Below are 16,845 nucleotides of genomic sequence, written 5' to 3' on the forward strand. Positions count from 1 at the left end.
CCCACACAAGGATCAAGTGAGAAAGTTACTTTGTGGAGACTTTTCAGTAAAAAATGAGTAGTAAAGTTGTGAGAGAAATGGAACCCAGAAACAACTGGAATGGCTGCAAGGGTAAAATGTGATTTGCAGCTGAGGAGCTATCACCAGCACAGAGACCATTGTGTTCCATCATAATCCGGGCCCCAGTTTTACATTTGCTGTAGCACAATTATTTAGCCAGTTTCAATCATGAAAAGATCACATTCATCTTCCTTATACTTCAGAATCTGGTCTCACCCCCAAATCATGGGGGAGAGTGGCCACTTTTGCAACTAGAAGACAACCCCAAAGACTGGTGTGACTAAAGATACCAGGAGCATTAGACCTGTCACTGAGAGTGATTTATATAGACCCTCCTTCTTGGCTGGGCCCATTGGCTCCACTCTTCTCAAGCAAGCCCCTCCTTAACCAGCAATATTATAAAAGGAACTCCTTTATAAAAGGATACACATTTGAATATCAAAGCACAACATGGTCGTGTTGCAACTGCTTCTACTCACCCTACTCTGGGGGGGCTCAGGTAAGCAGGATTGGTTGGGAACACGGGGAGGAATTTCCACCTCCAGCCCCACAACCTGATCTTAAGATGACCTGGTCAAAGTGAATAAAGATCACTACTTTCCAGAGGGCATCTTACTATGGATAGCATGATTAACTGATCCAGAGGAGTTAGCCGTGTTAGTCTGTAGTACCAAAATAGTAGAGTCCAGTAGCACCTTTAAGACTAACCAACTTTACTGTAGGATAAGCTTTCGAGAACCACAGTTCTCTTCATCAAATGCATGATTAATCTGGTTATCTATATTCATTGTATTGTGTGGCATTGGGTCATATGTTACCCCAGTAAGAAATCTTGTAGAGGCAGGGGAGTGATAATTGGCAGGACAATATCACTGGGCCCTGTAAAGGAGATGCCATTACCAGGCATTGTTGTTGTTTATCTCATTCTTATTACAGACCCATTCTTATTGAGGTTATGGATTCCAACTGTGTATTCCCCAACTTTTGATTTTAGTTTAGTTTTGTCAGTGATAGAGATTGCTGGGGTTGGCTCCTTTAAAGGGGATTTGGGGAAACATTCTTATTACAGACCCATTGGTGTAGCAAAAGCAACAGGATAACATTTGCAAGCCTAGCAAAATGGCAGTTGTAAGCTGGTACGGGAGAGTGGCGGGTGGCTTGTAGAATGCAGGGGATCCTCTCTCTGTATGTGTGTGTGTGTCTGCATGCACAAACTCCTGTGCTATTCCTTTCAGCAAAGGCCAGGCCATCCAGTATCAAGCAATGGGAAAATTTCGTCCTGCTCCTAGCAGGGTCCCTAAGTGCAGCACTTTATTTGTCCACTTTGACATGGATGACAACTGTTAGAAATTAAGGGATACTTCTGTGCAGGAACAAAACCTGCCCCTGGAAATCACCAATAAAAACAACTATTAAGAATGCATTGCTTTGTCTTCTATTTGTGGACAGCAGGTCAGAATGCAGGGAACTGGCTTAGAGGGATAGATTTGGAAACAAAATGTTAAAATATGCTGTTTTTTCAGGAATCCCAGTTTATTAGGCTATAAGAAGGACAGAATTTTTTCAAGGTAGCCATAAATTCTGGTTGAATGTGTGATCAAGATAGTAATATTTCTCCACCTTCTGTAAAAGGAAATTTTTTAGATTCAACACTGACATCACCATAATCTGGCACAGCTTTCTAGGCAACATTTTATACAGGGTTTTTTTTCTGGGGAAAGAGGTGGCGGAACTTTCAAGAGGGAAATGAGGAAGAAACACAGGATTCTTTGAAATCATATTATTTTCAAGCACTATTGCCAAGTATTTTCAAGAGGTGCCGGAACTCAGTTCCCCTGCATTCCCCCCTGAAAAAAAGCCCTGATTTTATAACATCTGGGAAGTGTTTGATTCCAGGGCTGCACTCTTAGCATCTCCCACGAGGCCACAAGAGCTCCTGAAGCACCTTCTCCGAACACACATGACAGTTGCTAGGGGCAGAAAAATGTCTTAGGCTGGTGTTTTGTGGGTCTGCATTGCCTTTTTTTTGTTTGGAATAGTGAAAAAATTGAAAGCTGCTGCTTTACAAAAGGAGACTCTTGCTCACACCAAGTGCCAAGCCTATCTGAGTAAACAGCACAAGTGGGAACATTGTGAATCATACCCACATCATCTGGAGGGGGAGAGTCAAGGGGGGGGGATCTGACCTAAGCTGCAAACAGGAAAAACTTCTCAAGTGGACCAATACCTTGTCCTAGCACGAGGCTTTTTAGCTCTCAAAGTGTTGCAAGGGATGTGATGCAAACGGAGGGTGTTCGAGGGCTCACATGCACAGGGCCTGATGAGCATTAGCGCTGTTTTTCTTGCGGCTAGTATTTATTGCCTTCACCCTAACTGGATAAACTTCACCTTCTGCTCCATCCCCTAGTATTATATCACAAGCTATGTCTGTTTTCTTTTCTAGTAGCATCTTCTACTCCTTGTTCCCTTCTAGTGACTTGATTTGAGCCCCACTTAGTGACAGGCTAACAGATATATTTTATTTATTCTTGTTTAATATTTTGTATGTTTTTATCCTGCCCTTCTTCCAAAGAGCTCAGATCAATATTTTGTATGTTTTTATCCTGCCCTTCTTCCAAGGAGCTTGGAGTGATAGGTATAAGTCTCAATTTTATCATTACCACAGCCACCCTGTGATGGTTAGACTGGCTCACTCTCTCATTTTGGCTCGGCTTCAGATTTGGAAGTCGGAATCCTCTTCAGAGTATTTTCTCATGTTTTGTTAAAGAGATACAATACATATTCATAAGAAGGAAAATAGCAAAGAGTCCAGTAGCACCTTTAAGATTAACCAACTTTATTGTAGCATAAGCTTTTGAGAGTCACAGCTCTCTTCATCAGATACATCTGCCGAATAATTGTGATACATCTGACAAAGAGAGCTGTGACTCTCAAAAGCTTATGCTACAATAAAGTTTAGTCTTAAAGGTGCTACTGGACTTTGCTATTTTGCTACTGCAGACTAACACGGCTAACTCTTCTGCTTCTTAAGGAGGATTCTCTTTCACCAGTTGGATGTCTAATATCTAATGACTGTCATTTATTATGAACAATATGTATTTATTATGAATGATTTAATGCATAATACTTCATGTCTACTATTTATAATTGATATTTATTTATAAGAATTTATTGATAGGTTTTTGAAACCAGGATTGTTATTTGGTATTAAGATTGAGCACTTTAGCTCTATTGCCCTTTCTGAAAAAATATATTTAAAAATACTTCTCTAAGTATATACTTAGAGAAGTATAAGTACTTCTATAATAATACTTCTGTAAGTCTAAAATACTTCTATAAGTATAGTTTGATTTGTCATACCTCCAGATGGTTGTTTTTTGTAGTAGCTTTGCTGCAGCTGAAGGGGCCCTTTTGTTTGTTGTACAGTTGTCAAAGTCACTACCCAGCAAGCTTCATGGGACAGTGGAGATTTGAACCTGGGTCTCCCAGAGCTTATACTCCCCAATCACTACATCAGGCTGGTTTGTATTTTAAAGAACTATATTCCAACTTTCAATCAAATGATGTCCAATGCCAGACCCTTGGCTCCAGATGAAATGAGGCTCCTTCTGAGTAATCCCTTGGTGGTCAGCAGCAAAGAGATGGATTAGAGGGGTGTGGAGTTTTCTCAACTCTTTGGTGTCCCTGTTGATGCTGGTGACATCCTTATGAGGTCCATAGTGAGCTCAGGTGAAACACTCCTCTAGGAAGTGGGAAACCAAGCAGTGACAATGGTGATTCTAGTACTGCAGACAAGGGGTTAAGTAAGACTTTTGAACAAGCTCCATAAAAGGGTGTTGCGAAAGAGAAAGAGTGCAGCTGAGCTAATGGAGGACCTCTCCCTTACTTCAATGGGCTTTGTGACTGAGAACTTCCTGGTGTATTATTCCCATTGTATGTCCAAACCCAAACAATGAAGAACTCCCTTTCTAATGTTTGTGGGAGAGGTGCTGGACTCTGCCAAGGAGAAGGCCAACATGGAACACATTGTCTTCTTCCCCCACCCCAATGAAGAGCTAAGAGAACATCGTGGCAAAAAGGAGAGGTAGTGTGGTGTAATGGTCAGCATGGTAAATCAGTTAAAATCCTCACATGGCTATGAAGATGATCTTTGGCCTGTCACTCACACACTCTCTCTCTTGCTCTCTCAGAATAACCTGCCCCATAAGGCTGTTGAGAAGGTAAAATGAAGGAGAGGAGACCCATATAAGTGAACTGGACCTCCTTAAAGAACATTATTTAAACTGTTGTGGTTGCTTGGACTGTGAAATTACTTTTAGCTTGGAAGGTTAAACATGTATTTATACGACCTTTAAATCATTGCAGTTTTTAAAAAAATTATATTCTCTTCAGATTATATCAAGGAACATAATTCATATGGTCTCAAAGAACCAGCAAGATATGTATCCTAAAATTTAATTTAAAATATCCAGTTTTTTAAAAACGAATTTGATTGGGATTCTCGTCCTTTTTTTTTGTTTGCTGCAAGTTAATTTAGTTAGGCCACTGTCCATATCCTTTTGCACCAATCCAGAAATGCATTTATTGCACTGTTAGAATACTTTGTATGGATGCTTGCTACATCATTTTATGGTTTCTGTTTATAGAAAGTTCTGGTTAAATGGAAATGGCCAGCTACTTGCTTACAAGATTCATGTCCTTCATGGTTAATTTCATCTGACTGTGTGGGCCCAAGAGATTGTTAATATTTCTTTACAAGTGCCTGGTTGGTGCCTGCTGCCTTGAAAGAGGCAGTGTTGAGATAACTCCTTTAAAAAAAAAAAAAACCCTAATTGGACTCAGGTGGCTTTTGCAACATCTGCCCTGTTCCATTATTGAGCATGTGATGGTGGGGCAGCCCCAGACTCTCCTGGATGAAACCAACCTCCATCAATGTGGTTTCAGACCCAGGTTTGGAATGGAGGTGCTTCGGTTGCCCGATGTTGGGAGACAGACAGAAGAGGTGTGATTCTCTCCATTTCAGTCTTAAGGACCGTGTCTCTGCTCCTTGGCCTGAACATGGTTCTTAGATGCTCAGGAAGCAACCTAGAGCAATTTTCATCAGCTTCAGTTGGAACCTCTGCATCTGGAAATTATAATCTTCATGCTGTTGATCATGCCTTGGTAACCTTCAAATTAGAAAAATGTTACACTCATGATGTAGGATTACCTCTGAAGACTACTCAAAAACCACATTTTGCTCAGTACTAACTGCTGGGTTTGACTCACAAATACGTAATGGTTTGAGGATCAGAGTCCTGAAATCTCCCTTGCTCCTGTCTGGCCTTGACTGAATACTTGGGTATTCATCTGAGGCCTTGCTTCTTGATCCACCATTACTGGAGGTCAGATTAACAAGAATAAGTTCCACTGGTCCCCCTCCCTTCTACCATCCCTGCTTTCAAGGGAAGGTCAGTGGGCCAAGTTCCTCCTCTCCTTTCACAGACTCGCTGAAATAGCTAACTTCTGACAGCTTGGAAGCTTGGGGGTAAGCTAACTATACTCTCTTCCTCTCTTTTGCATTGTATTTTTACGTTGCTGGTTGTGTTTTTATATGACTGTGCATCAAAGTGGCAGGCCCTAAAATTCCAATAAAAGACAAAAAGTGTAAGAGTGTAAGCTGGAAAATCCCTGATTTTCCAGCTTATCTTTATCTTTGCCACAAATTCACAAGGGACTTTAACATAATAAAAATTGTGTGCCATCAAATTGAAACCAACTAATGCAAACCTAGGATCATGGGGTTTTCAAGGCAAGAGATAAGCAGAGGTGATTTGCCATCGCCACCTTCTGCTTAGCAACACCATGGTCTCCCCATCTTAGTACTAACTGTGGCCCACCTTGCCTTCCAAGTTCGGATCAGAAAGATTTGAAGCTAGGCTACCCACCTGAAGTTCTGATGAGACTGGGCTATAAGGACGCTCAAGGGACTTTAGGATACCACTGTTTTTTCACCTTCAACCTTGCATTATGGGGCTCATAGCAAGCTACTTGTGAAGATTAATACTGCAACAAAAAGAAGCAGATAAAATATGTACAATGTTTTGGATACTCAAGTGAAGGGCTATTATTGTCTTGGTAATGCTGCATATTGATGCTTTGACCAACACCTTGGTCAAGTACTTGACCATAAATCCTTCTCCAAGAGCACATATATCTGTCCTCCCAGTACAGTGTTTGTTTATACAAGCCTGGCTCTCTTTTCCAGCCCTGGCCAATGAGATCTCCATTCATCCTCAATGTGCCAAAGGTCCTACATACTGGTGTAAGAACTTAATGACGGCCATCCAGTGTGGCACCTTGCAACACTGCGTGCAGGCAGGTTGGAACTGGACCACCAACGTGAGTATCTGCTAGTATCTTTCTCCAGCAGCTCCTTCTCCATTTATGTGGTTTGGCATTCATTATAGAACAGTGAGGTGAGGAAGAATCTGCAGTTGTACCTGGCCACCAGGCAAGGAAGAAAAACAAAGGATTGCTGCTGGGAGGAAAATACGGTACCTACTATGACGACTGGAAAAATAGTATTTTGGAGGGCCTAGCTACAGGAAACACATGCTCCAAATGTTTACTTACTATATTTATAGTCTGCCTTTCTCACTAAGACCCAAGGCAGATCACACAGTGTACGTCGATAAAGTTAGTAGGATGAGGCACTTAATAATACGATAGGACTAAGATTGCAGAAATTTGGAACAAAGCCTAGGGTATTAGACATGATATGATAAACAATGCAGAAAGTGGCATTATGTAAGTAGAAACAATGTAGTAAGAACAGCATAATACATACAGCAAACACCTTTTCAAGTGTTCAGCTGTCTTCTGCATGGGAAAAGATGCATTCTATTCACAGTGGTATAGTCCACTCACCCATTCCCTTTAGAAATGTACCATTATGTTATAATATATAGCCTTACTACCGTTATAAAAATGCCTTCCTGCACAATTGGGTTTTACACAGTTTACATAATGAAAATAGTTTGGGAGCCTTCCTGATCTCCTCAGGCAGTCATTTCTACACAGTAGGGGCTGAAACAGAACACACATGTACAGGCAGTTGTTGGTCTTGCCCAGGTGCAAGATGGCATCCTCAGAAGGCCCTGCTCAGATGAGTGAAGTTGCCATGGCAGAGCAAAGGAGGGGAAATGGTCCTGCAGGTATGAGGTTCCAAGGCCATGAAGGGGTTTCTATGCGCTAACCTTTTCTGATTGGGAACATGGCATGCAAGGAGAGGGGAGTAAGCCTCCCCTCCCATATTCTTTTCCTGACCTAAAATATCCCCAGGGTGCTGCCATTTGTTCCGTTGGGGAAAATTAATCCTTAGCTTATCACTACACACATTCAGTTTCCCCTAAAGGTCAAATAGTGGCTCACTGGGCCATTTCACATCTGGAAAGCTGCACAGAGGGATACACTTGGGTGCTCTCTCCATGTGCCAAGGCCCAATCCAAATTAGGCCCAGGTGCACATTGGATGCACAGAATATGTTGGTGTACCCCCATGCCAGGGCTACATCAGGGAAAAGCTTATTGTGTACTTCGCTTGCCTCCAATTTGTGATGTAGCACTTACTCTTGCCTCCTAGGAAGATATGTGCACAGACTGTGAGCAGATTGTCACCATCCTCATGCGCATGGCCAAGGAGTCAGCCTTTAAGGTAACCAAGAGAACCAGATAGTCTGTGCTCCACTTACCAGCCCCTATTTTCTGCTCCCCTTGCCTCTGGCAAATCATTGCCCTTTTTTGCCTGTGGGGCAGGATGTCTTCTTGAGATGTTTTTGTTGGGAGCTGCTAGAAGTTTCATTTTCAACTGTTCCACTCTCTTCTACATGTGAAAGGATACATCTGTCCCAGGGCACGTCCCTGTGAATGCCTGCGAGCCAAGCTACAAGTGATGCCTGACACAGTTTGGACACTTGTCAGCTTCCCTCAAGTTTTGATGGGAAATGTAGGTGTCCTAGTCTTACAGCTTGGCTCTCCATTTAATTGAAGTTTACAGAAACCTCCCCCCCACACACACACAGCGGAGGGGAAGTGGGACACCTGGCGAGAGCCCGATGCCTGCACTCCCCTCTCGACCGCAAGTTCTCCCTCCCATAGACTGCAGCTCTGTAAACTTCAATTAAATGGAGAGTCAAGCTGCAAGACCAGGATGCCTACATTTCCCATCAAAACTTGAGGGAAGCTGACAAGTGTCCAACCTGTGTCAGGCGCCACTTGTAGCTTGTCTGTAAGGCTCCATGCCCTGTACAGGGCCAGCCACTTCTTACAGTGCAAGCGCTGATAATGCATTGTAGAACAATTATGTTTCGCCCTGAGCCCATCTGTGGGGAGGGTGGGGGTATAAATCAAATGAAATCAATAAATAAATAGTGCAGCTTTCAATAAAAGACTCAGTGGAAGACAGGGAATTGCAAATTAAGATGAATATAAGTTTTTAAATGGCAACAAGCCTCCAGCAATGGGTAAGCAATGGGTTCATTAAGCAGAATGAGAACAAGGAGGGGGTTAGAAGCATAGCACTATTTTCATCTGTAAAATGATGCATAGTTGGATTGGAAAGGAGTTGCGCTGACTTTTAGGCAACATGATCAGAATCAAGTAAGCAGCCCTTGGAGTTGTGCGATCATCTAAGAGCATCTTGGTTGATTTCTACCTCCTGCTCTTTTCATATCCACAAAGCTCATTCTTTTGGCATGTGGGAGGGAACAAAGGCCATGGGCAAATTTTGTTAGTGTGAGTTGCTAGTGTTTTACAGTCTACCACAGAGAGATGGACCAAGCTCAGGTCCTCCAATAGAAGTCGGGGGGGGGGAGCAGTTCCATCTTCATGCCTGCCTAATTATCTATGTGTATCTGAAAGACAGAATTTGGCACAAAGATCATAAAAGTCTTGGTCCCCAAACCCCCTTTAATTCAGAGCAGAAGTCAGACCCTAGTAAGCAGCAGCTAAGAACTACAGGCACAGGACTTAGAAACCTCACATTACTGCCATTGCATAAACTAAACTGTTAAAGTTGCTAATCTCAGTGTATTTTATTACTTGATAAACATGTATATGGCAGGTCCCCCCCCCAAAATTGCTCAAGAAAATTTCTAAGTAAAAATTCAGTTAGATGAGCAAACAATAAAAAACTACAAGCAGAATAATCAGCATTAAAAGCTAACACAGATTAGCTGAAATCAGGGCCTGGCAGGACCTACTATCTTTTCACTGGGCCTGCAAGACAAGAGTTCTTCCGCCAGGCATATGGCTGAGCCTGAGGCTGGGCCTCCGCCAGCCTGGAAAAATCTTAACCCTCCCTGTGAAGGCTGTCCACCATCCTGTTTTAAATGTGTTGTTTTTAATGTACATGAATTTTTAATTGTATTTTTAATATGTTGTTATTTGCCCTGAGCCCGCTCGCGGGGAGGGTGGAATACAAATCTGAAATAAATAAATAAATAAAATTATTCTAAAGTAGAAACAGTCTAAGAACAGCAGAAGAATTAAATCTGAACATATTTTTATACGTCTGTCTTTGGCCCTGCGAAAAAGGCAGGTAATGGGCAAACCCACACACCCTTGGCGCGTCCCGGCATTGCGCTAAATGTTCGCTAAACACGCGGAAGTATAGCGTCTTTCTAGCATGATCCAGAAATCGCACTAGAAAGATGCTATACTTCCAGGTATTTAGCGCAACGCCGGGACGCTCCAAGGGCATGTGGATTCAGCCATTTTAAATAAATATTTTAAATATGAACAGATCATAAAAAATCATTCTTATTTTTTAATTATTTGCCCAAGCATCATAGCAAACTCTAGTTTAGAAAGAGGCATTCCTGGATGGAAGAGGGGGAATGCCTCTTGCCAAATGCAGTTGTTATAACTTACTTGTACTAACAAAGATCCCACACACACACACACACCAAAACCTGCTGCTTGATTGAAGGCAGTCAGTCTTTTTAGGTCATCAAAACACATGGGTTAGTCAATGAATCTTGTTACTCAGTTGACTGAACATCACAACCCCAGTTGTTACAAATGCAGGAGACTGTGGACAATCCAGCTAGTGCTGTGCATCACTGTACCCTCCAAACAGCCAACTTTATGTTGGAGCAAATAGTGGATAAAGCTGACATCCTATAAGGTACAGCTATCCCCTCCTAATTTGACTGTGAATAGCTGCTAGAGAGGCAGGCACAAGAGGAGAGAACAGGCACCCCAAGCCTGCTCATATTGCTTTCTCTTCCTCCTCCCAATTCCCACTATTGTCCTCACACAGGAGGCCATCCAGAAGTACCTGGAGCATGAATGTACCACCTTGCCACTGCAGACGCTGATCCCACGTTGCCAGACACTGGTGGATACATACTTCGCCCTCTTCATTTCCACTATGGAAGGACAGATCGTAAGTAGCCTTTTGATGGACCAGCTCTGCCACTAATCCTGTCTTAGCAGTCTAATAACCATGAAGCTGACTGATAGTAGAGTGGGGGAAGAAGCCCAGGTAGAAACTACTGCAGCAGGAGAAAAGGTCCAGAGGTGGAAGAAAAGACAGACATATCTGGACCAATCTGCTGTGAAGATCTCCTGCAGAAGCATCATAGAAACAAACTATTTGCTCTTGGGGCTGGCAAGAGACCCTCACAGGAGATTTTGATCCCAAGGGTCAGCTTTCCAGTTGCTTCACTTTGCTTCTGGATAAGGCTGCCTGTGAAACAGGAACTAACAATTCACTTCCCACCCTGGATTTTCTTCTGTCCTTCAGAAGCCCAGCTCTGTCTGCACAAAATTGGGCCTCTGCCACTCTGAGCCAATAGCGAGCGAGAACACCTTTGACGAGCTGGTTCCAGTGGTGGAGCAGTTCTTTCAGCTACTGCAAGGCAAAGCTCTCATCACACCCAACAGCCAGACCCAGGTAAGGACTGCTTCAATGTGCTAACCCTGCCAGACTGAGATTGAGAGGAGAAAGCCTTCCTCCGCTAAGGCTAACCTTAATCCTGCATGAACCGATGTGTGAGCCCAAGGGGTGTATTATGGCCCCTTGCTCAGGAAGTGCTTTTGGTGCAGAAGAGTATTACAAAGACTTCACCTGCCTGAAATTATCAGTTACACAAGAAACACAGTGAGGAAATTGTAGATCTTCTTGGCCAGGGCACAGGGAGAGATCCTAGTGGAAGGAAGGAGTCCAGCAAGCCTGGCACTGGGCGGGCATGTAAGGGGAGGGGGGTGAACAGCCTCAACAAAACAAAGTGGGAGGGGAAGGATACCCATCTATGAGCCTGGATAAAGCAGGATTGTTTAGGCCCAAGGAACAACAGATCAGAAAGGGTCAACAGAGCCAAAACTTTTCTGCTCCATAGTAAACAAGGCACTAAACCCAAACCAGTTTCAGTGCGGCTTTTATTACAGCTACAAGATGGGACTTGCTGATACTTAATCCTTTTCCTAGGCAAAACCAGGGGAGGAGCTGCCCATCCCCCTGCCTCTTTGTTGGATGTGCAGATCTTTTGTGGGCAGGATTGAATCCACCCTCCCAAAGGTACAGGAACCATTTTCCTTCTTACAAAACAGGAGCAAGCTGGCGTAGAGGTCAGCAGCTTGAGCATTTAAGTTTGCTGTCTTAAGAAGAAAAAAACCCAGAAGTTCTAACCTGAAACGGTTAAGCTTGTGTACATGCCAATGGCAACTATTAAAAGTTCTGCAGAGGCCTAGGGGCCTTCATTCCCCATCTATGGAAGAGGCAGATGGCAGTCTCTATTGGTTAGAGCAGAGATGAGGATTCAGTACTCTGGCTAGTTCTCTGTGCACATCCCCCACCCGCAAGCAGAAGCAGAGTAATGCAGGCCAGTGAAGGAGGGGCATGGGCTTCTGGCTCATATTTTGTGCAATACTGGGTCTGGGTCCAGAACACCACTCCCCTGCACAGGACACCCTGGGCTGCCAATGACGGGTGCTGCTGAGAGTCCTTCCCATCATGCTGAAGTGACACTGAACGAGTTCTAAAAACACGGACCTTTGCACAGCGCTTGAAAGAGCACAAGGTTCCTTCTTTGGCCCCGCCTGCCTATGTCTACACCTGCAAAGTTCAGCAGGACAAGCATTTTCAAGCAACTTACTAGGCCCAGTCAAGATCTCTCTTGCCTTAGACGCTGATCAGCCCACGAACGTTCATTAATCCTCGCTTTGTCTTCAGGGAGCGATTGCCAAGTCCCTGTCTCAACTCTGCCGGATTCTGCCAGCAGCCATTGCTGGAATGTGCCAGTGTTTGATGGAGAAATATACCGTGATCATTGTTGACCTGATCCTGGGCAAACTGGGGCCACGCCTGATCTGCGGGATGATGCTCATGTGTGCTACAGAGGAAAACTGTGGTCCAGGTACAAAGCTAGTCAAGATGAACTCTTTCTATTCTCAAACAGGTCAGGTATGTATACATGCCTGTTTCTCACCAGGCCACTTCAAGATCAATGGAGACTCTCCCACCAGCTCTATCCTATTGCCGGTTGTGCAGGCAACTCTGCTTGGGTCAGTGGTGCAGAGAAGGCAACAGACATGGCTTATGCCTGTCATCACCTCCCAGACCTGTTCAGCTACCAGCTCAGACCAAGATAAATCCATGAGATGCTGCCAGTACTTCTGGGAACTGGCTTGCTACAAGCATCTCTAGCCAAGTACAGCCTGCCCCCCCTCCCCCCCTTGGATCTGCCTGCACACCAACATCTACACACTTGATGTTGCATTTTTTTCACTACTTGGGTCAAAAAAGGTTGCCTACACCTGGAATGGACAGTGATGATCTCCAGAGCAGCAGATGCAAACAGAGAGAGAGGGATGTTCCTGAACGGCATGTAAGATGCCGGGGCAAACCAGAGCCACGCATTCCATTTGCCTGGCTGTGGGCCACACAGTTTTCCTCCCTCTTTCCACCTTCTCTCACACTCCACTACTGCCCTTCAGCTCTGGTGCAATGGCTAGCGTTGAGAGGGAGGATAACACACATCTTCCAACAGCCACAGGGCACCTTTCTCACCCCTTTCCTGCTTAGGACAGCTTGCAATCTACAGCTGCTAAGCACAAGGTTCCTTAACCCACACACCCAGTCCCTGGAATAGACAAAAATCATTGGCTGAGGCAGAAGAACAGCAGGTGATAGTAGCTCTTGTGCCGAGGAGGGCCCTGGAGAGATGGCCCTTCAGTACAAATCAGCTTTGTAGCACAGAGCTTTTGATGCAAGGAGGGGGCTTCAAAGTGGCTGTAACAGGTTAGCTACCAGGGCTGAAATACAGACACAGCAGACTAGGAAACAGTTTTGCTTCAAGTGGGCAGATCCCAAGGTGCCCTGCAAGCAGCTGAGTACCATGGCTTCCCCTCACCAGAACTGCGTGTTTCTCCACCACAGAGATGAGTCCAGGGTTGCTCCCTTGCCAGGCCTGTCTCGCTATCAGCAGCCAGGTGAAGCTGTCCCTCAAGGCCAACACCACCCAAACTGAAATAGAGGCAGCCTTGCTTAGCACCTGTAGCAGCACCTATTCAGACTGGCAAAAAGAGGTGAGTGCCCAAAGAGAGGAGAGAGAGCAACCAATGGCCCAGGACTCTGTGCCAAAGTCTTGGCCTCACCAAAGCCAAGAATTAACAGATGAAGCTGTTTGTGCTCAAGCAAAATCTAATTATCAGTATGATGAGACAGTGTGGAATTTTAAGTGGGACAATTGAAACTCTAGACGGGGGTGGGGGGAGACAACACACAACTGCAAAGCAGACATTGTTCAGCTGCTGAGCTGCAGGAAGGGAAAAGCTCTTGCTCTTTCCGGCAGTTGCTTATTCAGGGGAAGGCCCTGTTTCTTGGCCCTCCAGGGCAACTGGTTAGCCACTGTATTAAAAAAATGCTGCTGGCCTCACCCACCAGGGCTCTTATGTTCCAAGTTAAGAGGCAGCAAGGAGAGGGGGCCAGCCAAGAGCCACAGAGATCCCCCCCCCCATTATATCCACCTGCCTAAAACTTACATAGGGGCTATCCAACATTACATGAGACAATGTATTTTTCTGTTTAAAGGGGAGAGTAGGGTAACTGACAGAGCCCTCCTCTAAAAGCTATGTAAATTACAAATAAGATCCTTGCATTTGTTTTAGGCAGAGATGCCACCTTCCGTCCTCCCAAACATCCAAGAGGCAGTTGGTTAGGCTTTGGTGATACCTAGATAGTTGTAGTTATACTCCCTCCTGCCAACAAACAGAAATGATTTCTATTTTCCAGCCACACGGGATAAAGTGATCTATAGAGGCAGTGGGATACCAATAACTTCTATGTGCAGGAATCCAAGTTTCCAGGAAAAGAAATAGATATAGGGGTGGATGCAGTCAGCTCACCAGATTCCTCTCCATATGACAATAGCCACAGCCCCCCCACCCCCAATCAGGCTTTTTGTACATGCAGGTCATGATTCTCAGCATAGCTTTTAAGTAGTCAAAGTCCATCTTTTTTTGCTGGTAGAAAACCTGGGTGAATCTAACCCATATCATGGTAAAGTTACTCTCAACTCTTTTGCAGTGTGAAAGCTTCGTCTACCAGCACCAGTCAAAGTTGGCCACTCTGCTCACAAAACCTTGGAGCTCCCAGACAACATGTCAGGTATGCCAGGCCTGTTAATGACAGACAGCATCCCTCAAATGCCACAGCCTAGCTTGAGATCTAGCTCTGCAGGTATGATACAGGTGAAGGTCACAACATGGGAGACTGCGAAGCAGCCATTGTTTTCTGATGTGTATTTAACTAACAACAAGCAATGCAGCAGGCAGGTGCGGACACAAGAGTAAGGGATTTCCTCAGGTTAAACCATCTCTGTTAAGCTTGGCTGTCTTCCTTGAATCAGCTTGCAGCACCTTCCATACAGTCCAGCCTCATTCAGTCCTGTTCATTGCTTCATTTGCTCACCGACTTTCTGTCCAGTGAACTGGACAAACCAAGTCAGGTGGAGGAAAGGATCAGCTACAAAAGCCTCAGCTGATTTGTGAAGCAAACCATGCAGCAGCAAAGTGCTGAATAAATGTTACTGCAACTTGAGGCTAGGATCACACAGAGCTCAGCCCCCCAGGGGTATCAGCAACAGGAGGAGCGGGGGAACATTCCAGTTTCAAGCTCTCTTAATGACCACAGAACACCACCTCACAGAACATGAACACTCCAGAGCCTAACTTGGCTTAGGAAGCAGCGGCAGCATATAAGGCAGTAAGACTATTTTGCTTAAGGCATGGGACTCCACTGACTTCTCTTCCTCCTGTTTGTTCCCTTTTCCTTGCTAACAGGAACTGGGTGCCTGTGTGGCTGAGGGGGGATCATTTTCCGGAAACACAGCATGTGCCCAGGGCCCTACGTACTGGTGCTCCAGCTTGAGCGCTGCTGAGCAATGCAAGGTAAGGACTGTGTTTGCTTTGTGGACAAGCCATGCATCAGACACCTGCAGCGAAACTGAGCCACCCCTGGCTGCCAAGATCACCAGACACATGGCAGGCAGGAGCTTCTGAGCTTGGTCTTTGAAGGGCAAGTCCAGCTTGGGCTCTATGGAAACCATGCCTCTTGCCTCTCCCCACCACTGTGGTTTGTACTTTATGACTTTTCAAAGGTTGCTGACTTGACAGCTTTTCGTTTTTATATCATTACTCCCGCCCACCCACCCCCACCCACCCCCAGCAAGAGTCTTATGGTTGACAGGCAACAGAGAAATCATTACAATATAAATATTGTCTCAGCCTAGAAGTGCTACTAGGAGGTCATTCAAAAGAGGTGAAGGAAAGAGTCAGCATGCCATATTTGTTAAAGTGTCAGACTATGATTTGAGACAACTGGGTTCGAGTCCCTGTTCTGCTGTGGAAGTTTACTGGGTGTCTCTGGGCCCATCACCATCTCAGCGCAGCCTACCTCACAAGGTTGTTTTTGTGAGGACAAAGAAGATGAGAGAATGTGATAAATAAATAAAGAGTAGGACTGGGCCTCTCAGGTATGTAGAGTCTGTTCATACAACCATTTCTCACATGTGAACGAACTTCAGCAGGATTGGCTATTGTCCCAGACCTCTGAATGGCCACAACACAATGCTCAAGTACTAACACTACCTCCACTGATCGTAGCCCCTGTCATCCTTTTGAGTTTGGATCTAATTCTCTCCCCTTTCTCATGGTCTCCTAGGCGGTACAGCATTGCCAGGCTCACGTGTGGATGTAGCCAGATAAGGAACCAAATGGTGCTGGAACAAGCTCCTGCCCTCTGACCCAGTTGTTTGCATCCTTCCTGCTTATTGATCATTGAGGGGAAGTAGAATGTAAGAGTGTCTCATACCCTTGAATATTAAAACTCATCCCAACATGACTGACTCTTGTCCTTGAAATATATTTGAGAACCACATACAGCAAAAGAACTGCTTCTCCCTCTGTGCTCATAAATTACGGTACAATAAAGATGGAGCAACAAATAAGGCTGGATGAGGAGATGGCTTGCAGTGAGAGGAAGCAAGTGAGGGCAGGAGAGTTTGGGAAAGATGCAGGAAAAAGCAAGGGGTGTGCAATGGGTTGGGTTCCATTTACATTATGCACATGCAAATGTAACTTCTTGCCTTTCCGTTCCTGCTGCAGCCTGAAATAGCCCCTGAAATGCTGCTCCTGGAGGAGAAGACCCCCCCACACACACACACATAGGAGGAGCATAAAGGAGGGGTCGCCACAGCAGGAGGAAATCAGCAAAAAAACCCTCTCCTTCATGCACGTGATG

General features: G+C 44.9%; 1 protein-coding gene across 1 annotated transcript; it reads left to right on the forward strand.

The window, feature by feature from the left end:
- The first annotated feature begins 488 nt into the window (after positions 1-488).
- On the forward strand, positions 489-16,446 carry SFTPB (surfactant protein B). Its single transcript, XM_054997198.1, has 11 exons — positions 489-559; positions 6,308-6,441; positions 7,684-7,755; positions 10,363-10,488; positions 10,849-10,998; positions 11,533-11,622; positions 12,277-12,460; positions 13,483-13,631; positions 14,632-14,712; positions 15,387-15,494; positions 16,267-16,446. The coding sequence occupies exons 1-11, from the start codon at positions 511-513 to the stop codon at positions 16,300-16,302; spliced, it is 1,179 nt and encodes a 392-aa protein (XP_054853173.1). The 5' UTR covers positions 489-510; the 3' UTR covers positions 16,303-16,446.
- Positions 16,447-16,845: the final 399 nt, after the last annotated feature.

This window comes from Eublepharis macularius, chromosome 14, assembly GCF_028583425.1.
Source record: "Eublepharis macularius isolate TG4126 chromosome 14, MPM_Emac_v1.0, whole genome shotgun sequence".
NCBI lineage: Eukaryota > Metazoa > Chordata > Lepidosauria > Squamata > Eublepharidae > Eublepharis > Eublepharis macularius.

Bases quoted from the DNA above. Each gene is read 5' to 3' on its own strand.
- SFTPB (XM_054997198.1), top strand. From the start codon at position 511: ATGGTCGTGTTGCAACTGCTTCTACTCACCCTACTCTGGGGGGGCTCA. The intron at 13,632-14,631 runs GTGAGTGCCCAA...ACTCTTTTGCAG, and splicing joins ATTCAGACTGGCAAAAAGAG to TGTGAAAGCTTCGTCTACCA. The intron at 15,495-16,266 runs GTAAGGACTGTG...ATGGTCTCCTAG, and splicing joins GCGCTGCTGAGCAATGCAAG to GCGGTACAGCATTGCCAGGC.